The sequence below is a fragment of the Oncorhynchus mykiss genome, chromosome 3 (genome assembly GCF_013265735.2).
Source record: "Oncorhynchus mykiss isolate Arlee chromosome 3, USDA_OmykA_1.1, whole genome shotgun sequence".
Lineage (NCBI taxonomy): Eukaryota > Metazoa > Chordata > Actinopteri > Salmoniformes > Salmonidae > Oncorhynchus > Oncorhynchus mykiss.
Window position 1 is genome coordinate 73,255,842 of NC_048567.1, and position 16,612 is coordinate 73,272,453.

General features: G+C 44.0%; 1 protein-coding gene across 1 annotated transcript in view; it reads right to left on the reverse strand.

Moving 5' to 3' along the window:
* uxs1 (UDP-glucuronate decarboxylase 1) overlaps window positions 1-10,769 on the reverse strand; it is a 104,095-nt gene extending 93,326 nt beyond the window's left edge. Inside the window, exon 1 of the mRNA XM_036975115.1 lies at window positions 9,933-10,769. Within this exon, the coding sequence (XP_036831010.1) occupies window positions 9,933-10,023 (91 nt within the window). The 5' untranslated portion in view covers window positions 10,024-10,769. The remainder of the gene's footprint in view (window positions 1-9,932) is intronic.
* Window positions 10,770-16,612: the final 5,843 nt, after the last annotated feature.

Genomic DNA, 16,612 nt, shown 5'->3' on the forward strand with positions numbered 1-16,612 from the left:
TCAGCATATCATCTGTAGCACTCGCGCAGGCAAAATGCTGTACCACTGTTACTCTAACTTCCGCGATGCATACAAGGCCCTCCCCTGCTCTCCTTTTGGCAAATCTGACCACGGCTCTATTTTGCTCCTCCGCTCCTATAGGCAGAAACTCAAATAGGAAGCACCCGTGCTAAGGACTAGTCAATGCTGGTCTGACCAATCGGAATCCACGCTTCAAGATTGTTTTGATCACGCAGACTGGGATATGTTCCGGGTAGCCTCAGGGAATCATATTGACGTATACGCTAATTCAGTGAGTGAGTTTATAAGAAAGTGTATAGGAAATGTTATACCCACTTTGACTATTAAAACCTACCTTAACCAGAAACCGTGGATAGATGCGCAAAACTGAAAGCGCGTACCACCGCATTTAACCATGGAAAGGCAACTGGCAATATGGCCGAATACAAACAGTGTAGTTATTCCCTCCGCAAGGCAATCAAGCAAGCACAATGTGAGTACAGAGACAAAGTGGAGTCGCAAGTCAACGGCTCAGACACGTATGTGGCAGGGCCTTCAGACAATCACGGACTACAAAAGGAAAACCAGCCACATCACGAACACCGACATCTTGCTTCCAGACAAACTAAACACCTTCTTTGCCCGCTTTGAGGATAATACAGTGCCACCGACGCGGCCCACTACCAAGGACTGTGGGCTCTCCTTCTCCGTGGCCGACGTGAGAAAGGCATTTAAACGTGTTAACCCTCGCAGGGCTGCCGGCCCAGACGGCATCCTTAGCCGGGTCCTCAGAGCATGTGCAGACCAGCTGGCTGGTGTGTTTACGGACATATTCAATCTGTCCCTATCCCAGTCTGTTGTCCCCACATGCTTCAAGATGGCCACCATTGTTCCTGTATCCAAGAATGCAAAAGGTACAGTGCCTTGCGAAAGTATTCGGCCCCCTTGAACTTTGCGACCTTTTGCCACATTTCAGGCTTCAAACATAAAGATATAAAACTGTATTTTTTTGTGAAGAATCAACAACAAGTGGGACACAATCATGAAGTGGAACGACATTTATTGGATATTTCAAACTTTTTTAACAAATCAAAAACTGAAAAATTGGGCGTGCAAAATTATTCAGCCCCCTTAAGTTAATACTTTGTAGCGCCACCTTTTGCTGCGATTACAGCTGTAAATCGCTTGGGGTATGTCTCTATCAGTTTTGCACATCGAGAGACTGACATTTTTTCCCATTCCTCCTTGCAAAACAGCTCGAGCTCAGTGAGGTTGGATGGAGACCATTTGTGAACAGCAGTTTTCAGTTCTTTCCACAGATTCTCGATTGGATTCAGGTCTGGACTTTGACTTGGCCATTCTAACACCTGGATATGTTAATTTTTGAACCATTCCATTGTAGATTTTGCTTTATGTTTTGGATCATTGTCTTGTTGGAAGACAAATCTCCGTCCCAGTCTCAGGTCTTTTGCAGACTCCATCAGGTTTTCTTCCAGAATGGTCCTGTATTTGGCTCCATCCATCTTCCCATCAATTTTAACCATCTTCCCTGTCCCTGCTGAAGAAAAGCAGGCCCAAACCATGATGCTGCCACCACCATGTTTGCCAGTGGGGATGGTGTGTTCAGCTAAGTTGCTTTTACGCCAAACATAACGTTTTGCATTGTTGCCAAAAAGTTAAATTTTGGTTTCATCTGACCAGAGCACCTTCTTCCACATGTTTGGTGTGTCTCCCAGGTGGCTTGTGGCAAACTTTAAACAACACTTTTTATGGATATCTTTAAGAAATGGCTTTCTTCTTGCCACTCTTCCATAAAGGCCAGATTTGTGCAATATACGACTGATTGTTGTCCTATGGACAGAGTCTCCCACCTCAGCTGTAGATCTCTGCAGTTCATCCAGAGTGATCATGGGCCTCTTGGCTGCATCTCTGATCAGTATTCTCCTTGTATGAGCTGAAAGTTTAGAGGGACGGCCAGGTCTTGGTAGATTTGCAGTGGTCTGATACTCCTTCCATTTCAATATTATCGCTTGCACAGTGCTCCTTGGGATGTTTAAAGCTTGGGAAATCTTTTTGTATCCAAATCCAGCTTTAAACTTCTTCACAACAGTATCTCGGACCTGCCTGGTGTGTTCCTTGTTCTTCATGATGCTCTCTGCGCTTTTGACGGACCTCTGAGACTATCACAGTGCAGGTGCATTTATATGGAGACTTGATTACACACAGGTGGATTGTATTTATCATCATTAGTCATTTAGGTCAACATTGGATCATTCAGAGATCCTCACTGAACTTCTGGCGAGAGTTTGCTGCACTGAAAGTAAAGGGGCTGAATAATTTTGCACGCCCAATTTTTCAGTTTTTGATTTGTTAAAAAAGTTTGAAATATCCAATAAATGTCGTTCCACTTCATGATTGTGTCCCACTTGTTGTTGATTCTTCACAAAAAAATACAGTTTTATATCTTTATGTTTGAAGCCTGAAATGTGGCAAAAGGTCGCAAAGTTCAAGGGGGCCGAATACTTTCGCAAGGCACTGTAACTGAACTAAATGACTATTGCCCTGCAGCACTCACTTCTGTCATCATGAAGTGCTTTGAGAGACTAGTCAAGGTTCATATCACCTCCAACTTACCTGTCACCCTAGACCCACTTCAATTTGCTTACCGCCCCATTAGGTCCATATACTATGTGATCGCCATCACACTGCCCTCTCCCATCTGGACAAGAGGAATACCTATGCAGAATGCTGTTCATCAACTACAGCTCAGCATTCAACACCATAGTAGCCTCCAAGCTCATCATTAAGCTTGAAGCCCTGGTTCTCAACCCCCCCTGTGCAATTGGGTCCTGGACTTCCTGACAGGCCGCACCGAGGCTGTGAAGGTAGGAAACAACATCTCCACTTCGCTGATCCTCAACACTAGGGCCCCACAAGGGTGCGTGCTCAGCCCCCTCCTGTACTCCCTGTTCACCCATGACTGCGTGGCATGTACGACTCAAACTCAATCATCATATTTGCAGACAACAGTAGTAGGCTTGATTACCAACAACGACGAGACAGTCTACAGGGAGGAGGGGGTACTATGATATGGAATTATTAAGGTCATACCAACACCTATTAGGTGTTCCTAATGTTTTGTACAGTAAGTGTTTTATATACATGTGTATATGTATTTATATTCCAGTCTCTGACATTGCTTGTTCTGATATTTCTTAATTTCATTTTTTGGGATCTATTTGCTTGCTAACAAGGTAGAACAGTCTAACTGTTATGAATACACCCTCCTGTCCATCTTCAACTGTTCGAACAACACGGCCTGTTCACTTTGTATAGATGTTGAAATTTTAGTGACCTACCTGATTAAGAAGATGCTTAATTCTCGGAACGAAAACGAATTGCCAATTCCTCATATGAAAGCGTATTTTTATGCTCATTGCACATTTATATAACACAGACTAGACAGCTAGACAGATAAGTCTGTGGCTAAAATGCTGCTAGCGGTAAGTACATTGTAGTGCAGACCTCTAGTACGTGGTACAGCAATACCGTGCGCGACAGAAACTGAGCCTTAATTTTCCACAATCATGGTTATTGACACTCTCGCTTTAGTAGGATCAGCCCTGTTCTACATTTTAGGAGTTGAGACATAAAAAGGGTATTGTTAGACAAGTTAACTTCTCCTCTATTACAGTAAAATAATGTCTTAATGTGTTTCGGTGTCCATATCACCGTTTCTGTTGGACCAAACCTCAAATAGCAAGTTGAAACTGCTTGTTGTGAGAGAAGAAGAAGTGAACTTTCGTCAATGTTGTTGTGTGTCAGGGGGAGGAATTTGGTATCGGTGTATGAGTGGGAAGGCGCACAGTTTGCACAGCACAGAAGTAGACGAGAACAAAAAGAATTAAACAATCATAAAAACGCAAACTTAATTTTTGTGATACATTGCTTCATTGCACCAAATTAACCTAATGACCCTTACGAAAAAAGTTTGCAGTAAGAGTGCAGTGTAACTGCAGTTATACTGCAAAATTACTGCGTCCAAAATACCAGTCGACTCAACTGCAGTTACTGCACTTTTACTGCAGTTTCAAAATGCCAATCTTTTTTTGTAAGGGATTGCCCAGCCCTAGTCCTAAGAGCAGCTGGGACTTTACTCTCCCTCCAAAACCCTGGCAACTTGCCAAAGGACACACTCAGTGGCTAATTGGAAAATAAATCTTCAAAGAAAATAATTGAATGAATCTTCTTCTGTGAATGTGACTGTGTGTTTTTTCAATTTTATCCATTTAAAACGCCAGGGTATGTGATTATAATGAGATGGGTTCCAATGTTCTCTTAATTCAGAGTTGTTGTTTTTTTACATGAGCTGTGGAGAACAAAGCCGTGCATTAGGCCTAGAGGCAAAAACAAAGCAAGTGTAACAACAACAAGCCTAATTAACACCCAGATACTGCCACACTTTTTACTTTAGGCAAAATATGAATCCCTACGCTTCCAAGGCTACTAAACAAATCTCTAAAAATATGTGAAAAACTATAACTAGCTTTACATCCCTGTCTTCCCTCTACCAGATAGACACCCTGGTGAACAGCTGGCCAGGGGACAGCAGCCAGCCTGGTGAACAGCTGGCCAGGGGACAGCAGCCAGCCTGGTGAACAGCTGGCCAGGGGACAGCAGCCAGCCTGGTGAACAGCTGGCCAGGGGACAGCAGCCACCCTGGTGAACAGCTGGCAAGGGGACAGCAGCCAGCCTGGTGAACAGCTGGCCAGGGGACAGCAGCCAGCCTGGTGAACAGCTGGCCAGGGGACAGCAGCCAGCCTGGTGAACAGCTGGCCAGGGGACAGCAGCCAGCCTGGTGAACAGCTGGCCAGGGGACAGCAGCCAGCCTGGTGAACAGCTGGCCAGGGGACAGCAGCCACCCTGGTGAACAGCTGGCCAGGGGACAGCAGCCAGCCTGGTGAACAGCTGGCCAGGGGACAGCAGCCAGCCTGATTGTGTCTCGTCAATCCTGGATGTCTCTGCTCTGCTCCAGAGCCCTGTGACTGGCATCTGACATTTTGTAGAGAATGGAGCAGAGGACCGAGTCAGTGTCGATTTTTGTCAACTCTATAAAAAAATCAATAGGAGGAGTGGAGCGTAGGAGGGCAGCGACAGGCAAGAGAATTGACAGAGTTGGGGCACTTCTGGAAAAAGTATCAATAAAATCTCTCTCCTAAATGATCTTGAAAGGATTGGCATGATGACAACAAGTACACAACAGAAGTAAGAATTCTCAGACAAAGGCTTGTTAAGTAAGGACAGTAAAGTAGGACCCAAACTAAAACTTAATAGTAAGTCACCATTAAGTCGTTCTACTACAGCCAGTAGTGATGTCATTTCTATGACTGATCAAAACTCATTTCCTTGTGCTCTCTTTGGTCTCTCTGCAGCAGACATATAGTGAGCAATATGTTTGGAACATCAAATTAGAAGCAGTATCGAATCGCAATACATATAGAATTAAATCAAATATTATTAGTCAAGTCCATCGTGAAACTACGGGTGAAGACTAACAGCGGGGGGCCTCCCGGGTGGCGCAGCTGTGCCATCAGAGTCCCTGGGTTCGCGCCCAGGCTCTGTCGTAACCGGCCGCGACCGGGAGGTCCGTGGGGCGACGCACAATTGGCCTAGCGTCGCCCGGGTTAGGGAGGGCTTGGGGTGTCCTTGTCTCATCGCGCACCAGCAACTCCTGTGGCGGGCTGGGCGCAGTGTGCGCTAACCAAGGTATCCGAGCCCGTACGGGAGTTGTAGCGATGAGACAAGATAGTAGCTACTACAACAATTGGATACCACGAAATTGGGGAGAAAAAGGGGTAAAAAAAAATACAAAAATAAAAAAATAAGACTAACAGCGAAATTCTTACTTACTTACTTTCCAACAAACCAGAGAGAGCGAAAATAGAGATATAATAGACAAGTAATAAGCAGTCAATAAATACACAATGAGTGTACAACTTGGTACTTGTACGCTGTCTATATAGCCAAGTTGTCATTACTGTACAGTACCAAGTTGTACACTCATTGTGTATTTATTGACTGCTTATTACTTGTCTATTATAATCTCTATTTTCGCTCTCTCTGGTTTGTTGGAAAGTACAGTTGAAGTCGGAACTTTACATACACTTGGAGTCATTAAAAAAAACTATTTTTTCAACCACTCCACAAATTTCTTGATAACAAACTATAGTCAATCAGCCTATCAGATGTCAGAAGTTTACATACACTAAGTTGACTGTGCCTTACAACAGCTTGGAAAATTCCAGAAAATGATGGCCAGGGGACAGCAGTAAGGCTTTAGAAGCTTCTGATAGGCTGATTGACATCATTTGAGTCAATTGGAGGTGTACCTGTGGATGTATTTCAAGGCCTACCTTCAAACGCAGTGCCTCTTTGCTTGACATCATGGGAAAAATCAAAAGAAATCAGCCAACAACTCAGAAAAAAAATTGTAGACATCCAAAATGTCTGGTTCATTCTTGGGAGCAATTTCCAAACGCCTGAAGGTACCGCGTTCATCTGTACAAACAATAGTACGCAAGTATAAACACCATGGGACCACCCAGCCGTCATACCGCTCAGAAAGGAGACGTGTTCTGTCTCCTAGAGATGAACGTACTTCGGTGCGAAAAGTGCAAATCAATCCCAGAACAACAGCAAAGGTCCTTGTGAAGATGCTGGAGGAAACCGGTACAAAAGTATCTATATCCACAGTAAAACGAGTCCTATATCAACATAACCTGAAAGGCCGCACAGCAAGGAAGAAGCCACTACTCCAAAACTGCCAAAGAAAAGCCAGACTACGGTTTGAAACTGCACATGGGGACAAAAATCATACATTTTGGAGAAATGTCTTCTGGTCTGATGAAACAAAAATAGAACTGTTCGGCCATAATGACCATCGTTATGTTTAGAGAAAAAGGGGGAGGCATGCAAGCCGAAGACACTACAGAGGGTAGTGTGTACGGCCCAGTACATCACAGGGGCTAAGCTGCCTGCCATCCAGGACCTCTACACCAGGCAGTGTCAGAGGAAGGCCCTAAAAATTGTCAAAGACCCCCGTCACCCCAGTCATAGACTGTTCTCTCTACTACCACATGGCAAGCGGTACCGGAGTGCCAAGTCTAGGATAAAAAGGCTTCTCAGAACCCCACAACCCCTCTTTTTACGCTGCTGCTACTCTCTGTTTATCATATATGCATAGTCACTTTAACTATACATTCATGTACATACTACCTCAATTGGGCCGACCAACCAGTGCTCCCGCAAAATGGCTAACCGGGCTATCTGCATTGTGTCCCGTCACCCACCAACCCCTCTTTTACGCTACTGCTACTCTCTGTTCATCATATATGCATAGTCACTTTAACCATATCTACATGTACATACTAACTCAATCAGCCTGACTAACCGGTGTCTGTATGTAGCCTCGCTACTGTATATAGCCTGTCTTTTTACTGTTGTTTTATTTCTTTACTTACCTATTGTTCATCTAATACCTTTTTTGTAAGTAAGCATTTAAGTAAGCCTGTAAGTAAGCATTTCACTGTAAGGTTGTATTCGGCACACGTGACAAATAAACTTTGATTCGATTTGTATGTGAACTTCTGACCCACTGGGAATGTGATGAAAGAAATAAAAGCTGAAAGAAATACTTCTCTCTACTATTATTCTTAAAATGAAGTGGTGATCCTAACTGACCTAAAACAGGGAATTTTTTAATAGGATTAAATATCAGGAATTGTGAAAAACTGAGTTTAAATGTATTTGGCTAAGGTGTATGTACCACCCACCACTGCGACCTGTATGCTCTAGTCGGCTGGCCCTCGCTACATGTTCGTCGCCAGACCCACTGGCTCCAGGTCATCTACAAGTCTATGCTAGGTAAAGCTCCGCCTTATCTCAGTTCACTGGTCACGATGGCAACACCCACCCGTAGCACGCGCTCCAGCAGGTGTATCTCACTGATCATCCCTAAAGCCAAAACCTAATTTGGCCGCCTTTCCTTCCAGTTCTCTGCTGCCTGCGACTGGAACGAATTGCAAAAATCTCTGAAGTTGGAGACTTTTATCTCCCTCACCAACTTCAAACATCTGCTATCTGAGCAGCTGACCGATCGCTGCAGCTGTACATAGTCCATCGGTATACAGCCTACCCAATTTACCTACCTCATCCCCATACTGTTTTTATTTTATTTACTTTTCTGCTCTTTTGCACACCAGTATCTCTACCTGTACATGACCATCTGATAATTTATCACTCCAGTGTTAATCTGCTAAATTGTAATTATTCACTCCTATGGCCTATTTATTGCCTACCTCCTCATGCCTTTTGCACACAATGTATATAGATTCTTTTTTTCTACTATGTTATTGACTTGTTTATTGTTTACTCCATGTGTAACTCTGTGTTGTTGTCTGTTCACACTGCTATGCGTTATCTTGGCCAGGTCGCAATTGTAAATGAGAACTTGTTCTCAACTAGCCTACCTGGTTAAATAAAGGTGTTCTCAACTAGCCTACCTGGTTAACTAAAGGTGAAATTTAAAAAAAAAATTACATGTAAACTTACGACTTCAACTGTACATATACAGAGCCTTCAGAAAGTATTCACACCCCTTGACTTGTTCCACATTTTGTTGTGTTACAGACTCATTTTTAAATGGATTAAATTAAGATAGTTTTGCCACCGGTTTATACACACTACAATACAAAGTTAAAGTGGAATTATGTTTTTTTAAATGGTAACAAATTAAATTAAGTATTTAAAGCTGAAATATCTTGAGTAAATAAGAATTCAAACCCTTTGTTATGGCAAGCCTAAATAAGTTCAGAAGTAAACATTTGCTTAACAAGTCACATAAGTTCCATGGACTCACTCTGTGTGCAATAATAGTGTTTAACTTGATTTTTGAATGACAACCTCAACTCTGTACCCCATACATACAGATGGTCCCTCAGTCAATGGTAAGGTCCCTCAGTCAAGCAGTGAATTTCAAACAGATTCAACAACAAAGACCAGGGAGGTTTTCCAATGCCTCACAAAGAACATATTGGTAGGTGGGTAAAAATAAAAAAGCAGACATTGAATATCCCTTTAAGCATGGTGAAGTTATTAATTCCACTTTGGATGGTGTCTCAATACACCCAGTCACTACAAAGATACAGGCGTCCTTCCCAACTCAGTTGCCGGGGATGAAGGAAACTGCTCAGGAATTTCGCTATGAGGCCAATGGTGATTTTAAAACGTAGAGTTTAATTTCTGTGGATGTTAACCTGTTTAAGGAATTGTGAGAATGTCAATACATATCGGGGACCTAAGTATAGTGATGATATCGCATCTTTAGATCCCTGGCAGTTCTATCACTGAATGGACTAGTGTACTCTGCTCACACCCTCAAACAACCCTCCCAGTCATAGAGCTATGAAGGGGAAATAACAAGGCCTATAGCCTTCTATTGATTAGACCTATATTGTTATTCATGTGAGAGCGCTCTGACCCTGCCCATTGACCTTCCAGCAGTAGAGACTTGAGATGAGACCCATATTAGCCTACTCACTGCACACATACTCCATTGCATAGACACTCAGGAAGAAAATATTCAGACCGTTAGACCTGAATTGTCTTCATCGTCATTACCACCATAACTAGTCACCACCACCATCATCAAAACTAGCATCACCAGCATTATTGTCATCCTGATTATTGTATAAGTGGGATACTACCGCCTACTGTTCAGGCCATTTTGGCAATGTAAACAAAAGTTAGTCTTGCCATTAAAGCCTGTTGTTGGATTCGAGAGACTGAGAACCAGACACAAGAGGTATTGATTGAGCTGGGCAACTGCAACACAGTAGGCCGATACAATAGTATTGCAGACATACTGTACTCACAGGCAATGTAGGCGATCAAAGCGAGGGCGACCAGTAGCTTCATCATCCTTCTGTTTAGTCCTGAGATCACCCAGATGATCCGCTTCATCATCTGCTCAATGCAACATCGAACCCGGAAGCACGCGAGGCTCCGGTTTATAACATTTCAGAACTATGGACCAAAACGCGCGCTCCTTCTAGATTAAGACTTGTTTTGAAAATCTAATATATATCCTGCTAAAGGAACGCTTTTTAGCTAGTATATTACAAGCAGGAATTAGGCACCTACGACTGGACAGAGGTTCATACGTGGCTACCTCCTGTCCTGTAAAAGCACAGCTAATTGTTAGCTAGTTAGCTTAGTATGCTACGTTAAACTCACTGCCACTTGTGGCTATTCTACTCTCTGGGTCGTAGTACGACTTTCATTATCAGTGCCGCAAACCCTCGCCAGCTTTAAATTCAAAATGTACTTAATACACACAGTAGATTTCTGTACAACCACTGAATATTAGCTAGCTAGCTATCTGCCTGGTCACACACAACATTAGCAATTTCTTGATGAGCGAGACCTGCTATCTTTCATTACCATTACTTCCGCATAGTTTTCTAAAACATAATAACCTTATAATCAAAACAAGTTAGGAAGAAATATAATATCTTCCTAATGTTTAACTTATCCGGATAAAATTGTGCGAAATTCAGAGTTTATGCCCCTACTTGGCCGATAGCTGTCCAGGGTGATCGAGTATTCCTGACCTTGATTGAGCAGCCTGCCGCGATAGCACATATTCAACATCTGATTTTGTAAGTGAAGACGTGGCATTTTTTGCATTTATTTGCGTACATACATATCTTATAATGATATTATACATGTACAATATTACCACCCAAAAGTTACAACTGCTCTATTTAAAAAACAAATCGCGATAGTGTATGATGAACTTTAACCTTAGGTGTTAATCACGCAGAGAATGTCGATCACAGAATCATTCACCGCATGCACAGTGGCTCATTCATAAACCTATGCACAGTTGAGTAATTGTCCACACCCATTCAAGGAGCTTCTCTGTTCCATGCGTCATTATAAAATATATTTTCTTTCCCCTGTCTATACTGGTAAGGGTCTTACGCTGGTCCTAGTACCCCTGGTTGGGACCAACTGCTTTAGTTCATGGTGGCTGCTTTTTTAAAGGAGCCATTACTGTCTGGTGGTGATGTTCTCTGTGGAAAGTGATCCAGTTTTAACACTGGGTCTATTGCAATGAACATAAAAAAGAAAAGGAACTAGCTATGAAGTCAAAACATTGAATAGATCTTCAGCAAAGCAGAATGAGATTAAGTGTTTTCTGAATATCACTTCTACACAGAGAGAGGCTGTGTGTTTATATAACCTTCATATCTAGTACATTTATATTTGCAGAATAACACTTAATGAATGATCCGTGGTTCGATTATTTCAACAGATAAAAAATTAAACCTATCTATGACTAAAGCCATTTTATTTCCTACAGTGATATTTTCAACTCCAGAGTTATAGTTACAATGCATTCGGAAAGTATTCAGACCCCTTCACTTTTTAAACATTTTGTTACATTACAGCCTTATTCTAAAATGGATTATATTTCCCCCCCATCAGTCTACACACAATACCTCATACCTCAATACCTCACAAAGCAAAAATATTTTTTTTGAAATTTGTGCAAATGTATAATTATATTATTTTTACTGAAATATTACATCTACATAAATATTCAGACTCTTTACTTAGTACTTGTTGATGCACCTTTGGCAGCAATTACAGCCTTGAGTCTTCTTAAGTACTATGCTGCAAGCTTAGCACACCTTTATTTGGGGAGTTTCTCCCATTCTCCTCTGCAGATCCTCTCAAGCTCTGTCAGGTTGGACGGCGAGCGTTGCTGAACAGCTATTTTCAGGTCTCTCCAGAGATGTTCGATCGGGTTCAAATCCAGGCTCTGGCTGGGCAACTTAAGGACATTCAGTCACTTGTCCCGAAGCCACTCCTGCGTTGTCTTGGCTGTGTGCTTAGACTCGTTTTCCTGTTGGAAGGCGAACCGTCGCCCCAGTCTGAGGTCCTGAGAGCAGTTTTTCATCAAGTATCTCCGTTCTTTGCTCCAGTCATCTTTCCATCCTGACTGGTCTCCTAGTCCAAGCCGCTGAAAAACATCCTAATAGAATGATGCTGCCATGACCGTGCTTCACCGTAGGGATGGTGACAGGTTTCCTCCAGACGTGGCGCTTGGCATTCAGGTCAAAGAGTTCATCAATCTTGGTTTCCTCAGACCAGAGAATCTTGTTTCTCATGGTCTGAGAGTCTTTAGATGTCTTTTGGCAAACTCCAAGTTGGGCTGTCATGTGCCTTTTCCTGAGTAGTGGCTTCCATCTGGCCACTACCATAAAGGCCTAATTGATGGAGTGCTGCAGAAGTGGTTGTCTTTCTGGAAGGTTCTCTCATCTCCACAGAGAAACTCTCGATTCTGTCAGAGTAACCATCGAGTTCTCTGTCACCCCCCTGACCAAGGCCCTTCTTCCCCAATTGCTCAGTTTGGCCAGGCAGCCAAAGGAAGCGTCTTAGTGGTTCCAAACTTCTTCCATTTAAAAATGATGGCGGCCACTGTGTTCTGAAGACCTTCAATGCTGCAGAAATGTTTTGGTACCCTTCCCCAGATCTCTACCTCGACACAATCCTGTCTCGGATTTCTACAGACAATTCCTTCGACCTCATGGCTTGGATTTTGCTCTGACATGCACTGTCAACTGTGGGACCTTATATAGACAGGTGTGTGTCTTTCCAAATCAATGTCACGCCCTGACCATAGAGAGCCCTTGTTTCTCTGTGGTGTAGTAGGTCAGGGCGTGACTAGGGGGTATTCTAGTTTATAATTGCTGTGTTGTGTTCTAGTTTATATGTTCTATGTTGGTGTTTTGTATGATTCCCAATTGGAGGCAGCTGGTAATTGTTGTCTCTAATTGGGGATCATATTTAAGTAGCTATTTTTCCCACCTGTGTTTGTGGGATATTGTTTTGTGTTTGTGCATGTGCACCACGTTGTCATATTTAGTTGTTTGTTTATTGACGTATTTTGTTTTAAGTTTCTTTTTGAATAAAATTTGTGGAACAGTCCCCAGTCCAGAACCGCCGGCAACGGTCCCCGGTCCGGAACCTCCGGCGACTGTCCCCAGTCCAGAACCGCCGGCAACGGTCCCCGGTCCGGAACCTCCTGCGACGGTCCCCGGTCCGGAACCTCCGGCGACTGTCCCCGGTCCGGAACCTCCTGCGACGGTGCCCGGTCCGGAACCTCCTGCGACGGTCCCCGGTCCGGAACCTCCTGCGACGGTCCACGGTCCGGAACCTCCTGCGACGTTGCCCGGTCCGGAACCTCCTGCGACGGTCCCCGGTCCGGAACCTCCTGCAACCGTCCATGGTCCGGAACCTCCTGCGATGGTCCCCGGTCCGGAACCTCCTGTGACGGTCCATGGTCCGGAACCTCCTGCGACGGTCAACGGTCGGGAACCTTCTGCGATGGTCAACGGTCTGGAACCTCCTGCGACGGTCCCCGGTCCGGGAACCTCCAGCAAGGGTCAACGGTCCGGAGCTTCCAGGAAAAGTGTCCAGTCCAGGGAAGGAGCCTTCCTCTGCGCCGGTGGCCAGTCCAGTTCCAAGGCCGGAGCCTTCTTCTGCGCCGGTGCCCAGTCCAGGCACGGCGTCCAGTCCCGCTCCATAGCAGGAGCCTTCCTCTGCACCGGTGCCTAGTTCGGGCACGGCATCCGGTCCCGCTCCATGCACTGCGCCCAGCCCGCCACAGGAGTTGCTAGAGCGCGATGGGACAATGACATCCCTGCCGGACAAACCCTCCCCTAACTCGGATGACGTTGGGTCAATTGTGCATCGCTTCAGGTGCAGCACAGTTCTTGGACATATTGTAGCCTGTTTAGGAACTTTGAAGATGCGCCAACAAACATGTCCATTACAATAGTCCAGATGAGATTAAAGGCGTGGATGTGTGGCTCCGCTGCAGGTTGTGATTGCATAGGTCGTAACCTGGTAATGTTCCGTTGATGGAAAAATTTGACTCTTGATGTGTGCCTCAAACGAGAGCTGACTGTCAAATATCACACCCAGGTTGACACCATCCATATTGAGGCTGTAGCAGCTGAACATCCTGGAGGGGAGGACCTTGACACCATCAGTATTGAGGCTGTAGCTGTTGCTGTTGTTTATGATGGTGCGAGGGCCAATCAGTACGACCTCCGGCCTTCTTGCAGTTTAACTTCAGGAAACTCAACTGCATCCACGCTTTTGATGTCCTGCAGGCAACTGACCAGGAGTGCAGTGTTATTAGCAGTGACAGTGTTTGTGGAGACATACAACTGAGTGCTGTCAGCATAAAAGTGAAAGCCCAGTCTGTGTTTCCTCAAGATGTTTCCCAGTGGCAGCATGTAGATACAAAACAGTAGTGTCACCAGGACCACAACTGTGTCTGACCTACTAGAACCGATGGCTACAAACTGGTTGCGATCAGTGAGATAGGACCTGAAACAGTCTGGGACAGAATGGCATGGCTGACCATGTCGAATGCTGCACTGAAGACAAGCAGTTTGAGGATGCCCGCAAGCCCAGAGTCAGCATTCATGAGGAGGTTATTGGTGACGCTTACCAGGGCAGTCTCCATTACATTGACAATCATCATCATGATCTTCATCATCATCATCACCGTCACGTCAAACATCCTTCACCAAACAGCCTCCATCAAGATACCTCCATTATACTGACAATCATCATCATGATCCTGTGAAATACTGTTTATCTTGCTGTCATGGCAAAGGCTTCAAACATCCATTTCCCCTGGAAATCTATTTCTCCTGCTAAGCAGCTTGAATCCCGTTTTTGAAATAGTCTTTCCACAGGACTTAAAATCATCTAAAAAGCATCTTTAAAATAAATAAAATAATGAAATATAAAGTGAGGCCTTCCAACGTAGAACAATATTCTGTGAAGCGTGGAAGCAATTTGTCTTAACATCTTCATGTGATTCAGTCTGAAAACAAGGATGAGGAGTTTTAAATGTGCATTGATCATCATGGTTAGGAGTTATAATCTGTTTAATTAGCCCTCCAGAGCATTAGAGGAATGTTGTTAAAAACATCTTCATTCTAGGGTCTATTTTTCTCAATTTCCACCTGACTTGCCCAAAGTTTTTATTTATTTATTTATTTATTTATTTTTTACCCCAATTTTCGTGGTATCCAATTGTTGTAGTAGCTACTATCTTGTCTCATTGCTACAACTCCCGTACGGGCTCGGGAGGGACGAAGGCTGAATACACAGCACGCATCCAACCCGGAAGCCAACCGCACCAATGTGTCGGCGGCTACACCGTGCACCCGGCAACCTTGGCTAGCGCGCACTGCGCCCGGCCCGCCACAGGAGTCACTGGTGCGCGATGAGACAAGGAGATCCCTACCGACCAATCCCTCCCTAACCCGGACGACGCTAGGCCAATTGTGCGTTGCCCCACGGACCTACCGGTCGCGGCCGGCACGAACCCAGGGACTCTGATGGCACAGCTGGCGCTGCAGTACAGCGCCCTTAACCACTGTGCCACTCGGGAGGCCGACTTGCCCAAAGTTAACTTTAACCTGTTGCTCAGGCCCTGAAGCCAGAATACGCATATAATTGGTACCATTGGAAAGGAAACACTCTAACATTTGAATACATTTTTAAATAATGTAAGAGACTATAACACAATAGATAACACAATTCCAAAGAAAAACCAACCATCATTTTTTCTTTTTGAGAGCCCATGGTCTTCCAATGGAACGTATAGGGAAATAATTACATCTAGCTCCCAGTACGCAATTCCTATGGCTTCCACAGGGTGTCAGTAGTCTTTGTTCAATGTTTCAGGCTTGTTTCTTTCAAAACGAGTAAGACATATGAGTTTTACTACAGGGACACAGACTATGAAATTCATGAATGCGCGCAATGAAGAGGACGCGCACCTGCTAATATCGCTTTCCTATTGAAAATACTTCTTTCCGAAATGAAATATTATAGTTTAATTACATTTGAGGGTATCTGAGGATTAAATAGAAATGTATTTTGACTTGTTGAAACAAAGTTTAGGGGTACATTTTCGGATTCCTATCTTGGCATGTTTAACGTGTGGATTACTCAACTCGATGGCGCCAACTAAACAGACTTTTTGGGATATAATGAAGGATTTTATCTAACAAAACGACACTACATGTTATAGCTGGGACCCTTTGGATGACAAATCAGAGGCAGATTTTCAAAAAGTAAGTGAATATTTCATCGCTATTTGTGAATTTATGAATCCTGTGCCTGTGGAAAAACATTTTGATTTGGGGCGCCGTCCTCAAACAATCGCATGGCATGTTTTCGCTGTAAAGCCTTCTGTACATCGGACAGATTAACAAGAATTTAAGCTTTTAACCGATAGAAGACACTTGTATGTACCTAAATGTTTAATATCCATACTTTTTATGATTATTTATTTGAATTGCGTGCCCTCAAGTTTCAGCCAAAAGTTGTCCCACTAGTGGGATGCCTAGCCTTTTAAGGATGCAAAACTGTTGACTTGTAATTTCAGATGAGTATTTGGTCCAGTACACGCTGTACACAGACTGACTTAGCTATGTTCTCCTATACGCAGTGC